This window comes from Boleophthalmus pectinirostris, unplaced genomic scaffold (assembly GCF_026225935.1).
Source record: "Boleophthalmus pectinirostris isolate CB_2022bp ecotype Guang Dong unplaced genomic scaffold, ASM2622593v1 HiC_scaffold_8, whole genome shotgun sequence".
NCBI classification, from domain to species: Eukaryota; Metazoa; Chordata; class Actinopteri; order Gobiiformes; family Gobiidae; genus Boleophthalmus; species Boleophthalmus pectinirostris.
This window is the reverse complement of record NW_026571515.1, coordinates 25,047,521-25,061,762: the sequence shown is the minus strand read 5'-3', so window position 1 is coordinate 25,061,762 and position 14,242 is coordinate 25,047,521. Positions and strand designations below refer to the sequence as shown.

General features: G+C 37.7%; 2 protein-coding genes across 2 annotated transcripts; both read left to right on the top strand.

The window, feature by feature from the left end:
* Window positions 1-1,083: 1,083 nt before the first annotated feature.
* On the top strand, window positions 1,084-4,932 carry tnni1a (troponin I type 1a (skeletal, slow)). Its single transcript, XM_055165859.1, has 6 exons — window positions 1,084-1,210; window positions 2,933-3,013; window positions 3,138-3,269; window positions 3,794-3,883; window positions 3,959-4,135; window positions 4,472-4,932. The coding sequence occupies exons 1-6, from the start codon at window positions 1,208-1,210 to the stop codon at window positions 4,574-4,576; spliced, it is 588 nt and encodes a 195-aa protein (XP_055021834.1). The 5' UTR covers window positions 1,084-1,207; the 3' UTR covers window positions 4,577-4,932.
* A 1,380-nt stretch (window positions 4,933-6,312) lies between these two features.
* lad1 (ladinin) lies at window positions 6,313-14,124 on the top strand. Its single transcript, XM_020930017.2, has 14 exons — window positions 6,313-6,453; window positions 6,925-7,101; window positions 8,358-8,604; window positions 9,770-9,843; window positions 11,591-11,744; window positions 12,062-12,145; window positions 12,365-12,408; window positions 12,480-12,522; window positions 12,627-12,670; window positions 12,815-12,881; window positions 12,964-13,095; window positions 13,225-13,314; window positions 13,578-13,668; window positions 13,775-14,124. The coding sequence occupies exons 1-13, from the start codon at window positions 6,416-6,418 to the stop codon at window positions 13,662-13,664; spliced, it is 1,281 nt and encodes a 426-aa protein (XP_020785676.2). The 5' UTR covers window positions 6,313-6,415; the 3' UTR covers window positions 13,665-13,668; window positions 13,775-14,124.
* The last annotated feature ends 118 nt before the right edge of the window (window positions 14,125-14,242 follow it).

The window sequence follows — 14,242 nt, the reverse complement described above, 5'->3', positions numbered from 1 at the left end:
CTTTTTTTTTTTTGCTCCAGTATCTGTACTTTTACTTTTGCCAAAATCATCCATCACTGTTCACTGGTGCCACTTGCATTATATACATAGAAAACATATATAGAGACTTACTTAGAAAATATAACTTAAAAACATAACTATTCCTTAATAAACACCTTCTCTGAATTTTGACTTTGTGTATTCTGAATGTTGTGACCTATAGTGACCTAATAACAATGTCTCTCTATGTGTTATGTCTGTGTAATCCCTCAGTTGTCCTGGTACAAAAGAAATATTAACTCACTGTCAACAGGCCAAAGGTTTGGAGTGAATACATTTACCACTCTCTCTGTTTACAGTTAATAGCGGTTTATTTTAGAAACATAAATTTATCACGTCCGTTCAAACATGCACAACTTGTACCACTTTGGAGGGGTCACTATTAGTAGGTGCTAAAGCTGTTTGTGGAAATGTTTTGTTTCTTCAGAGAGTCTTCAAAATTGTTGTGGACTGAGTAAGATATTTATGATGTTTATAAAGAAAATGTGGGAGAATGGTAAAGTCTCACACGAGTTTAGTGAAATTGAGGGCAATTTAAAGAACCACACTGTCACATGACATTTAATTAACTGGTCAAGGGCGCTCTTTGTTTCCTACTGGCACGATAACAATAGTCTGTTTTTGTTCATTCATGAAACAAAACTAGACACGAAGCATTACATGAAAATGTGTAAAGGCAAAAATACTCAAATAAAAATGTTGTTATACTTATACTACACAAGTAAGGGGTGTAAAGAACTATGATGACTGCAGACAAACCCAGAGCGTCTTTGCTTAAACATGGACCATGGGAGGTAATTGAAATGCATTAGTGACCCCTTGTGGCTACTTTGACATCAACGTTGGTTGTAAAAATAAAAAAAGAAAAAGAAAAAAGGAAAAAAAAGAAAAAGCCTGTTCTGTTAGTGATCTGTTCTTTTGAAATCGGAATATATTTTGCCGTTCATAATGTATGTTATGAACATGTAGATAAAACTTTGTTCAAACACATTTTCAAAACTTTGTTTGTTTCAGTTTCGCCGCCAGAGGGCATGTGAATGAAGAATTTAGAATGCGTCGTCACTAAACTGGCTTTACTTCTAACTTACTTTTATGTAACTATGATTTTGCCTCTAACTTACCTTTATGTAACTATAATTGAATACGTCATTGTATCCGTGAAGCAACAATGGTAAGACAATTATTTATTTATTAGGTTTTCCACTATGTATCACTTGTACAAATTTAGATGGACCGTTTCAATTATTTAGGAATTTGACTGGTCCTGGTTGGTCTTTCATGGTCAGCCAACAGTTCAGCTCTAACTCTGTGTCTGTGGCTTTATCATAAATGTCGGGGAACAACTGGACAGAGTGAGATTAGGAGGCTGCAGAGATGGGGGTGCTAACAATAGCCCTCAGTGACAATAGAGAGATTGAGCCAAGGGTGGTGCAGTTAAAAGGGGAGACCCAAAATCACAAGAGTCATCCCAGTTTGCCCATCCTGATCCAAGCACTTTCTGAACACTCTTCAGAGACTGGTAAGTGCCCACCGGGATTTTAGTATATTGTGATTACATATTACAGGCAATTGTAATGTGTACTGAGACCTATTTCTTAATTCAATTGAATAATCATTTGCCATTTCACACCATTTCATTACTGCTTTCATCAAGCACAGAAGTGGCCTTTTGACTGCATCATGTTTTTTCAATAGGACTATTTCCTTTAGATTTTCTTGTCCGTTGTGACCACTCATCTGCTACAATGCTTTTAAACATGTATAGCATCAGGATGCTCTTCCTCGAACAATCTTCAGCATTCTGACTTGGAACTGGCAAAGACATCCATGAGGCTGGATTGTGCATTTGTTATTTAATAGTTTGTAAACTAGATTTAAAACCTGATTTTTGATGAATAAACCACACAATCTGCCTCATACAGTTATAAATTACAGGTCAGTTTTAAAGCCAACGTTCAAATTCCAGACAAGAACTTTCCAAAGCATGTTTTTAACCGTCGCTTTTTGATCATTGCCAAGTTGGCCAGAGCAGAAAGGCTCCAGAGCATCTCTGAGTTAGAGCTGTTAGTGCTAAGCTAAATCCCTGGTCCAGGCCTGGTATACCCCTGGAGCACAATCATCTCCAAGCAGCTGTCCATCAGATGTCCCAGGTCTATTTGGGGAGACAGCCCACTCGAAATTCCACCCCTAAAGATAATCCCACAGCGAAAGATGGGGATGTGCGGGCAGCAGGACCGGACCAGGGACGGCTATCAGGCAGGAATGTCCGTAATCCATGGCAGCCGCTTGTAACCCTGTTGTGATAGGTGATCTTGTGTGGGCATTATTCTGAAGCGGGACCTGGGTGATGGGGGTGAGAGTGAGGCGAGAGAGAGATAGGAGGGCCATTTGATGAGGTCAAATGAACAAGAGGTGACATAGGGTGATAATAATACAAAACACTTGGCACATGGAGTGACTGTGTGGTAAGACATGACACATCCGTCAAAGTCTTTGATTAAATCCAGCCACATGGAATGTCATCATTTGGCAGTCCACAATCCATACATGAAGTTTTAAGAAGACAATTCTTCAAAACAATATCTGTTGTGCCCATGATAGCTTATCATAATTGTGTTCATAATCATCATAATTTTTGCAGCTGATCCTATGCATGTACTTACTATGACATTAAATAGTTTAAAGCGGAACAGTCAGGCTGGTATTCACTGTATATTTAAGATTAACTGTGCTTCCCCCTGCAGATATTAACAGGATGCCAGAACAAGTGTAAGTGATTAGCCGCTGTTGTAGAATTATAGACCAAAAGAATAAAATGTCTAAGGTGTGCTTATCTCTCTGTTACAGGCATGAGGTAAGAGAAGTAATTTGTTTGTGGTTTCTGTAATTGAAGATTTGTACTCTGACAACATGTGAGCTTGTGCTCCTCCAGAGAAAACCAAAGATCTCTGCATCACGCAAGCTGATGCTCAAGGTAATCAAGTCAAATCAAGATACCGTATCATTCTGTATAGACCACATGGGAGCTGTAATCAACATTTTAGTGTAAAATAAATACATACATAGAGAATTTACATGTTGTGGCATTTGTGTTGCAGAGTTTGATGGTGGCCAAAGCTAAAGAGGAACTAGAACAGGAGGTGCTGGTGAAGGAAGAGGAGAAGCAGAAGTACCTGTCAGAGAGAGCTCCTCCTCTCAACACCAGCGGACTCAGTCTGGCACAGCTGCAGGTACACTGCGTTATGCAATGTTGTAACAAAAATAAATCATAAAACATGAGTACTAATGTGTTCAAAGATTTGCAGCTATAGCACCAAGAGAAAGCCTGAGCCAATCTTATTTTGGAAATTAAGCAGGGTTGAGTCTGGTTAGTACTGGTACGTGGATGGGAGACCACTGAAAATACCAGGTGTTGCAGCGGGGTGGCTGTGTGTGTGTGTGTCCGTAGGCAAGACACTTTACCTATTTTGCCTTATATGACTGTGGTGTGTCTGTGTAAGTGATTAGTGGTGATCAGGATCTAGTGGCATGGAATGGAAGCCTTACTTCTTCAGTCTGCCACAGGGCAGCTGAGGCTACAGTAGTAGCTTACCACCCCCAAGTGGAGTGAATAAATATTGCGTTTTGGGTCTTGAAAAGCATGCTGAAACAATCATGTTTATATTTTTACACTGTAGTGATTTAGAAGTCATTTTAAAATGTTACTCTATAGATACATTATTCGGAAAAGTACAAGTTACTCTCTGATTGTTAGGATCTGTGCAGAGAGCTTCATTCCAAGATTGATGTAGTCGATGAAGAGCGTTATGACATTGAGGCCAAAGTCATGCTTAACACACGTGAGGTAACAGATTTTTAGTCAGTGCACTACAGAAATGCATGTTTGCCCAATTCTGTAAATGCCTCTAAATTGTTCCAGATTAAAGACTTGAACATCAAGGTTTTGGACCTAAGGGGGAAATTCAAGAGGCCAAACCTGAGACGTGTCCGTGTGTCTGCCGACGCAATCCTGCGCTCTTTACTGGGCTCCAAACACAAAGTGTCTATGGACCTCAGAGCCAACCTCAAGTCTGTCAAGAAGGAAGACACAGAGAAGGTTTGGACATGGGCTACTATGTTGAATAGGTGATATACTTCCTAAAAGACTGAAAGACTGAATATGTTTATGAGTTTGTGAAAGGTGTGGTGAAGATACTGGGCTGCAGGGCAGTCCCTGTGTGTCTAGTTCAGGCAATGGGCACTCAACAAAGATCCTTTTGTATGAAGCTTTTAGTCCCGCTTGCTTCACTGGTCAGCCTCAGTGTCAGTACAAAATACTGTCCATTTAGGGGCTTAATCAATCTCCCTCATAATCACATTAAACACTGTCTCATTTGTTGTGTTCTACCATGTGATCATATCTCATGACCTCTTTTTGATGTGCTTTGAGCAGAAGAGGCCCGTGGAGGACAGTGACTGGAGGAAGAACGTGGAGGCCATGTCTGGGATGGAGGGCAGGAAGAAGATGTTTGATGCAGCCAAAGGCCCTGCACAGTGAAGTGTAGTTTCACACACAATATTAGATGCCACACACAGTGTCAACTTAGTGAAAGCAGTTAACAATTATATTCTATTATATTCATAATTAAGTGAAACATTAAAGTTAATATTTGTTCAGTGTTTGAAATGTTTGTGGCAGCTTTGAACACAGTTTGAACACAACTTCAACTTTTGTGGCAAAATATGGCACCAAGTACAATCACCATGGCTGTATTTTGTTTTAATGTTATATGTTTGTCATCTTAAAATTTTTTAATAATTAAAAAAGTTCTGCATGGGTAAAATAAAACATTATTAACAAGATTTTTTCATTTGAATGTGGTCTTAAATTATTTTGTGATTAATAAAAGTGTACTAGATCATTTTGTTGTCTTCTTTTATCACAGTTTTATACAGTTAACACCAACTTTATTCATAACTTGAATTAAATACTCGTGTAAGGCCAGTTTGTTCCCCTGTAAATCCTTAATAGGTTTACAGGGGAAGATTAAAATTCTGTTAGGGGTATAATTTGGGCTTAATGACAGCTCAGTGCCAGAAGATTAAATAAGGTGTGAAGTAACATGATACAGTAATATTTGTGTATTACATGAGCTAAATTGCACATTGGATGTACATCAGTCAAACATTTACAACTTCCTGTATTTCAGGTATAAGAGATCAATAGATATTTTATTACTGCTTTCCCTCTGAGGTCAATGTTCAGCTGTAAAATAGTTTTGCATGACCATTTTATTGTTGCAGCTAGGTGTCATACCACTGAATATTTATTCAGAGTCAAATGTTCACCTCAATAAAAACTTCAGTGAATAGAATGCATAAGCAAAATATGCTAAACTCAAGTTCAACAAAAACGTCTGAATATTTTTTTTATTTTATTTTTTATTTTATTTTTTTTCCTTTAGTGAATCATTTAGTATCTGTACCCACCTCTAGAGGCTTCAGCATGCTTGAGCTTATAAGGGACTTGTAACAAGCCAGGTGCATGTAGGGAAATTTTAAGGGTCAGAGTCCGGTAGATATGCTACCACAGCTGACTACAGATGAAGGGTGTAGTCTCTCAAAGTCGCAAACAATGAATCCAACTGTGCACATACAAAGAAAGACGCCATGCATAAAGTTATTTACAAGAAGAGCCGCTGTTATGTTTGAACCTGTCTGTTTCCATTTCATTTGGCTGCTCATGTTCCTATTTCCATTTTAGACAACAATACCCACTGTATTTTTGTTATTTTGTTGTTAAACAATTTTAATCATCGTAAGAAGTGGGAATTTTTGACCAATGAACGCCTCAAATTAGATCATATCTTCCCCTCCAATGGTAGTCCATTAGTGTGTACGGTGTCTATCAGTCTATTAGTGTGTCTAAACTTGGAAATGGTTATGATACAAGGCTATGTTTTTTTTTATTTCAATAGCAGTATCCTGTAGTTAATGCAATCATGACCCTAAATGATCAGTGACAGCTTGACTCTGTCCTTTGAGCTGTTCACAAAAGGTAAAAGTGTGCAAATGTTTCCTCAGCATGATCATTGTAGCCTACACATGTGTGTTAGTATAAGGGCAAACTGTTTACTTGTAATATTGCACACATTAAGACTGCAACACGCACCCAAATTTCCACATGTAACGTTAATCTAACAGAAAGCACACAGTCTCCTCTTCCCTTTTTGGTCGTGCGGGTGAGCCTCTTACCTGAGCTCGGCGGTCACGTGACTCAGCAGTAAACGCTGGGGTAAAGGTGCTCTACAGTCGCTTCACTGCCGCCTTCAAAGTGCCACTCGACTTTCTCTTTGGGCTGTTTCCTGCAACTGCTGGACCCTACTTTTAATTCAAAATGTCCATCAGTCGGAAAAATTGGTCGGCATTGTCCAGGTAAGGCATAAGATTTTTATTCCAAGATTCCAATGTTTACTGGATAAGTAGCGTTTACTGTCTCTTCTGCATTTAAACAACTCGTAATTGCAATAGGTCTGGCCGATGTCATGTGGCCTATTACATTTAATGATGTTCACTAACCGTGATTTTTACTATTAAACGAGAACAGACTACTGTGTTCTTATTGCAGTGAAGCATACAGCAGGCTAAAAAAATATATATTTTGGCAAAAGGACACAAGAGATACAGACCAGACCACTACTGTTTTTCTTTCGACTATTAATAAGATGTAGTTAAACGAGTACAGCAGGTTTTTGTTATCACCGTTATAAGAGTAATCTTACTGTGTACACTTCACTTTAATTACAGGTGTGAAAAAATTAAACATTACATAATTTTAAGGTGTGCTGCATGGGTCTGTTGTTGCACTTACTGTCTAAAATATCTTGCTTCTCTGTCTGTGGTCAGTTTGGCTCAGCGCTGGACCATGGAGGATGAGGAGGAGGTGGAGAGAGAGAGGAGAAGAAGGGTGAGGGGGTCGAGCTCCTCTGCTGACCCTGATAGCGTTAGGGGTCCAGAGCATCAAGAACATGGAGAGAAAGGGGTCAGCCATGGGACACCTACGGGCGATCAAGGTCTCAGCAGGTCTGTTTTATTATTCAAAAACAGGTTCGGGGTAAATTAAGGTGCGCTTAATGTCTCCCTAGGGAAATAAGTCCTTTGTCCTTTAAAACATGTAGCAATCCAAGTGTTATTTAACAATGATGTCTTTGTAGCAAATCAGATATAACGCAGGTCTAAGCAGGGTTAATTGTTACAGTCTTAATTATTTTAAGGCATTTCCCGATAAATATACTGTTTTGTTTTGGGGGTTTTTTTACCTCTTTTTTGCTTAGTCTTCATCGTGGTTTGTAGCTACAGGGTACATTTAACTCCTCTTCTATAAAAATTCACATTTTTGAGGTACGATTACATGAACATAGAGGGACATTATGACATGGACACTTCTGCCCCACGGGACTGTGTCATGTGTATCCATTTCTAAAGTGTGAAAAATGTCGACCTGAGATCCGATATAGTCTTCAAAGAAACAGTTTACATTGGCACAGTAACTAAATCTGAGGCCTACAGTGGAAGGCTTTTACAAAATAGCTATAATGTATAATATTCATGGGTCAGGCAGCACATTTTGAAGTATTGATGGGTAATGACATGTGTTGCCTGCCAAATATTTACTTTATTTATAACACACCTTCTTTAGGAACTTATTTGGTATTTTGTTAGACCACATGCGAAACTCCATGTACGTATTTCCTGTTTTTTTTTAGACTTGGATCATGATATCAATTTTAACACAATTCTGTGTTAAAGGGGTAATAATATGTCTTTTCTGAGACTCTGCACTTCACTGTGACTGGTTAAATCCACCGCTTACTAACTCACCCATGGCTGAGGCTGTTTAGTAAGGGGAATCGGTGGAAAAAAGTGTTTGTTTGGTTGTTTGTTTTTTAACATAGGGCAGAAATAAACAGAGAATTACAGAATCAGATGACAACATCATAAAAACAGCATATTGTCACAGAAATCACTTTACAATTAAATTGTACTGTGAATTTGCCCAGCCCATCCTACCACCAAGAGATTCCATGATGGAGAGTCTGCAGTTTCAGCTCTTGGTACTGTGACAAAAAATGAAATATGGTCATATGGTCTTATATTAATGATGATGAAGACCAAATCCATTCTAATATTATCATGAGAAATCCAAACTGCAAATGTGTTTGTATCTGTACCTGCTCATATTAGTATCAAGCTCAGATCATTTTTTTTGGCATGGATTCTTTGACAAGCCAACTGTCATAAATTCACATTTTGCCTGATGCGAGTATATGTGCTTACAGTGTGGAGCAGATGCAGCTGGACTTTGTGGAAATGCTTCGGTCCCGGGACGAGAGGCGGAGGATGCGTCACGTGGAGACCTTAAGGAAGCAGAAGGAGGTGGTGGATGATGCTGATGATCAAGGTGCTGCAGAGCCCAGAGTGGAGATACTGGGAGACGTTGAGGAGACCAGCACTGCCACAGTTTCTCAGACTGGAGTCCACACATCTAAACCTGCCCAGCCGACTACAAGAGTGACACCCCCCCAAGTAAGCATCAGTAGTGAGACCAATCCCAGCAGCAAAGTCACACAAGTAACACCAAAGAGGGAGGTTTAGGCATCACAATACTCTATTGGCATTAATATTTATTTATGAATGTGATGATTTTGTGTTGAAAAAGCTAGTTCAAGTTCCTAAAATTATGATCATAATAATGCCTTAGTCTTATATAGTACTTTTTCTAGAAACTCAAAGTCGATGATCAGGTTCAACATGTGACTTTTCCTAGGATATGTTAAATACCATGTAATTAGTCAGAATAACTGGTTCTTGCCCCCATCTAGGAGTGTGACATCATCCCATTTTAGAATCTGATGACAAATACAGGGCAATGGGATGACGTCATTTACTCCACACAGAGACATGTTAATTATTGAGGAAAACATGCTTGATATGGCAAATTATTTTACTTTTAAATTGATATTCACAGTGCATTTAAGTTAAAAGGCAATAAAATACATGTATAAGTGTAACTTATTAAGAAAAATTAACTTAATAGTGCACTGTGTAACTTTTCTGGTGGAGGATCCACTGCCTGCTTGTCTCCTTGGAGATGCTACCACTTTGCTTGGATTATTTCATAATATGGAAATAAATTTGGTTATCACAATGGGGAAGTTAAAGGTCAGATCTATGGAGAAGAAAGCCTGCACAGAGTAAGAACTCGTGTTTTTCAAGGTATTTTTGAGCTATAAAATACCTGTAATTGAATAAATGCAAGATAGATATGTTTAATGCCATACTGTGGACATTCCTTGCAAAACATAACATCACTATGGAGACAAGCAAACACCTTGGATGTTACATAATGCACCTTTAAGTAAAACTGACCACCTTTAGATTTTGTACCAGTAATTCCTGGACTAAATCCATGGCAATAATAAATTATTTATCAGTAAATTAGATTTTCATTCTGAATTACAATCTTAAAACAATATGAAAACTTGCTCTAAAGGTTTGCATAGTTTTTGCAAATACATTGAGCATGCAAACCATCCCCAAGCCCTGATAAGAGAAACTGTAGACTACATTCAACTTCAATCTTTTTATTACACACCTGTACTTACAGTGTATGGTTAAGCAACAGTAGGAGTGGCCCTGTACAAAAGCCTGTGTGCTCATAAATAGTCTCTTCTGTTTCTCTCTTTGTTAGTTTGAAAATGGAGCGTCATCATCCACTGACCATGATCCACCAGCAGCAACAAACCCGGCCCGCAAGTTTGTCAGGTTGATATGGTCTTTATTTTGTTCAGCATGTATTAGAAAAGGATTATTGTAAGGCAAACATGTCTACAGAAATGTAAAGTCTATAATCAGAGGAATAGTAAAATAACACACTATAAGCTTCTGTAAAAGTCTGTCATCAATAGACACAATGACATTTATTTAGTAATAGTACAAGTACTGAATGACTGATGATGGTATTCAAATCCAGCATAGCATTTAGGCAACAGAGGAAATCAGCATCTTTCTAGTAAATAAGAACAAGAACATATATTAAAAGATAAAACAATAAATCATAGCTTATATTATATAAACAACTTTATGCCTATATTTAGACCTATATTACACTATATTCTGATCTGTTATAAGTTTTAGATTTGTTTAGTTTAGAAAACTTTATTTATCTCCGAAGGGCAATTCTGTTTGCAGTCACAGAGTACAGCATAAAAACACAAACATATAGCAGTTCACACAGGTCAGGTGCTCGTACAATATAGACATCAGAGCTGGGAAAATGAGGCATAAAGTACAAATGTGGCACAAGTGCAAATGCCAGATACAAAACAGAACTTCAACATTAAAAAAATAAACAATAAGATAAAAAATTTAAAAAAAGGATATTGGCTATGTCTATTTCACCTCTGTGTGTTTAGGATCTGAATGGCAGAAGGAATAAAGAAATTAGCAAATCTATTAGTTTTTTGCTGGGGGCAAGGTAGCACCTCCCAGAGGGCATCAGAGAGAACTTTTCCTTTAAAATGTGGTCTGAGTTGCCAATAATACACCTGCCTACAAACAGAACAGACTCCAGGCACTCCAAAACAGTAAAAAGTTAACACATCGCACGAGGAAAAATATAGTTAAAAGGCCTTTATTTGAATGGCCAAAGCCAACATGTTTCGACCTTAACTTGTCTTCATCAGGGCTTAATGGCAATTAAGCCTTTTAACTATATTTTTCCTCGTGTGATGTGTTAACTTTTTACTGTTTTGGAGTGCCTGGAGTCTGTTGTGTTTGAGTTTTGATCCTTTTTTTCCAAGAGCACCCTCTACTTGCTCCTACTGATTGGAACACCTGCAGCAAACAGCCACATTTTTGTTCTTTCAATACACCTGCCTACTCCATAAAGAGTTGAACTTATCTGCACACCTATTATAATGCTGCTGCTCATCAAAAACATACCTGGAGTTGCATTTTCTTTCATTCTCACATGTTTAACACAGTAACCCTGCATATTTAGGTTCTTCGCTCAAACATGAAACACTCCACAAGGTTCCACCTTGTACATCACATGTGGTAGTGGACAAAATCTGCTTTTAAGATCTATACGTCTTCACTAGAATCATTTGGATCATTTCAGCCCTGGCATTGCTAATCTCTACTAAAAGTAAAAGGTTAAAGGAGCTGTTAACTTGAAAACTACAATTACATGTCATCACAAGGTGGAACAGAGCATTTTGAGTTTTGGAGATGTAGACAGACTAATAATAAAGTATTATTCAAACATGTGTGAATGAAACAAAACACAACTCCAAGTATGTTTTTGAGGAGATGTCAGAATTATAACATGACTAAAAGCTCACAGGAGTCAATTTTGCATAATATAGGACCTTTATTAGTGGTGTTGCAATTGTCCTGGTCTAGGCTTAATTTTGTTCCAGATGGAAGACAGACTTACCTTGTCCAAGTATTTCTCATTTTGCCATCTCTTTCTAACCCAGTGTGTGTCTATCTGTATTTTGTGGTATAGTTCTGTGTCCATCTCACTTGACAAGAGTCCTTCCACAAGTGGTCGATCAACTCCCATGAGCCCTCGCTCTCCTACGACTCCTCACTCACCACGAGAAAACTGGTCTGCATCAAGAGCACCTCCAAGCCCTGTTCAGAACGGACACACACAGCAGGTACAAACCTATATTATCTGTGGATGTTCAATACATGGATTGTTTGGTGTAGTCAATGGCATTCACTACATTTCTTGGAGTTGTCTAGAGTTATTTTATTTATTAATTTTTTTTATTTGTTTTGTTTTCTTTATTTTGTTTTGTTTCTAATATGAGAAATGTTTCAATGTCTGATATATTTCCCACACAGTTCCTACTAGTAATCAACTAACTACCTCAAATATAATGTTAAAAAGTTGAGAACATCTCCCTCTTGTGTCTGAAGTGTGACTTGCATTTCTCTGTAGCCTTAAATTAACATATTTTCTCCATCCTAGAACACTGAAAATGGCTCATCTAAATTTGAACCAACATCTAAACCTGCATTTGTCAGACAGAGTTCCAGGACCATCTCTTTCAGGGTAAAACATGTATAACACAATGTTTAACAGATCATTATTATCAATAACATACTTCAGCAAGTCTGTAGTAGTCCAGAAGTCTAACATGGATCATGTGATATTTATATTTATTCATGTATTCCTTTGTGGTGGTTATGTTCAACTGTTGCTTATGCCACTAAAAACACTTGAATCTTATTATTTTCTCTTGTCTTTTATGCTAAAAAAAAAAAAAAAAAGTTGATGAAGAAGAAGGAGGAGGAGACTTCCCCACTGCAGCGAAGGTAAACAGTCACTTCTGAGCATATTGAGCATATTTCCCATTAATTCAGTGACTGTTTTGTGGATGTTGTAGTGCAAGTGTGAGGATTGCTTCCAAGAAGTTTGAACAGAATACAGTAAGATATAATATACTGAAATATATACTATGTACTGAAATATACTGAAAAAGTAAAATAACTATGCTTTGAATAATATAATATCGTTGTTGTTGTTGTTGTAGGAGCAAAGTCCAGAGGTAGATACAGCATCATCATTCCAAAGAAAGTGAGTCAGCGTTGTGAAACTGCAACAGTACTATGTTTTTACAATATATGAAAAGCCATATATTCCAATAATAAAATGTAGTATATATACTGTACATGTATAGAACATTTTTTGCTGTGGTGCTTACTACCTCTTTTTGCTAAGCTCCAGGCAAAGGATTTCCTCCAGGTCCATTCAGGAGAAGATGGAAAGACTGGCCCAGGCAGCTCAGGTTTGCACACAAACTGATGCTTATCATATTATTTTATACGTACCTCACAGTCTCCTCTGTGTGTGTGTTTGTGCGTGAGTAGAGGTCAGAGATGGTGCGCTCCCCGGATGTGTCCCAAAAGACTCTGTCTATGATGGAGGAAGTGTCCAGAAAGAGAGGCCTGTTTGAGCAGCAGCAGGATCAGAGCCAGGCCAGCCTTGTATTCAGCAAACAGGTACTCACAAACATGTACTTTATCATCATTATTCATGCATTTATTTATCTGGCATTAACTTTGTCAGATAATGATCAGATTTTTGGTGTGCATGTAAGCATAGCTAATATTGATCTTGGTGTGTTATAGGACTTTAGAATCATCAAAACTGGAATGACTGAGAGGATCAATAAGTGGATGAATAAGAGGAACCAAACTGGATTGTCACATAGCCCCGCGGTGAGTGAATTCTATTGTTATAATCGTTTCAGTGTCCACTAGAGGGCAATAGTACTCTTGTAACAGTAGACTTGGACATATACTTGCTGATTTTATGTTATTGTATGTAATATGTGTGAATAATGTATGCATTATGTGTATATGTGTGTTGCTCTGTTTGTGGTATGTATTATGTACTGTGTGTATGTATTAACCAATTGAATGTAAAAATAAAGAAATTATTTTAAAAGTAGTAATTTCTTTCTTAATTAACTTCCTTGTAGGATTTGAGGCATGTGGACATCAGCAGTAAGAAAAGCCTTTTTGAGAAGAAAGCTGAAGACTCTAAACCCAGCTCTGGAAAAATTTGATTCAGTAAGGATAAGTACTATTGCAATACAGATGAAAACTAATTATTATTGTGTCATCAACTTTAAAGTATAAACTACAATAAACATCTAAAATATTATTCTTTTTAAAGTTTTCAGATGAGCTTACACCATGGAAGAGCAGAAGGAGGCGGACTGATTGTTGCTTTAAACTTTTGTATCTTTTTGTGCACTCTGAAGGAAAAGGCCCTACATGGGTGAGAAAGCTTTTGTTATAAATTTACATTGCTACTGAAAAATTATTGAAGACTAAGTTTGTTTTTGTTCAAATTTATGAGCTCTGTGACTATGCTATGTAATTTAAGCACTTTAAACCGGTGATGGTTATAATGTGATTCAACAATAAAATGCTAGTACATTGTCTTTTTCCCAGTCTTCTCTATGAACTGGTCCTTGTGTGTACAAAAACTGCCTGTTGAAGGAATAAATGTTTTTGAACATTTGTGGTTCATTTGAATCTATTTTAGCCTGACTTATCTCAGTGTGGAGAGTGAATGCCTGCGCTGTGTCAGTGTCTTATCAAGCCATGGTTTACCTATGTATCCATATTAGGGCAAGCT

Coding starts and splice junctions, on each gene's coding strand:
- lad1 (XM_020930017.2), top strand. CDS start 6,416: ATGTCCATCAGTCGGAAAAATTGGTCGGCATTGTCCAG. Junction 6,454..6,924: donor AATTGGTCGGCATTGTCCAG/GTAAGGCATAAG, acceptor GTCTGTGGTCAG/TTTGGCTCAGCGCTGGACCA. Junction 13,315..13,577: donor GATTGTCACATAGCCCCGCG/GTGAGTGAATTC, acceptor ACTTCCTTGTAG/GATTTGAGGCATGTGGACAT.
- tnni1a (XM_055165859.1), top strand. Junction 3,014..3,137: donor CACGCAAGCTGATGCTCAAG/GTAATCAAGTCA, acceptor TTTGTGTTGCAG/AGTTTGATGGTGGCCAAAGC. Junction 3,884..3,958: donor TCATGCTTAACACACGTGAG/GTAACAGATTTT, acceptor AAATTGTTCCAG/ATTAAAGACTTGAACATCAA.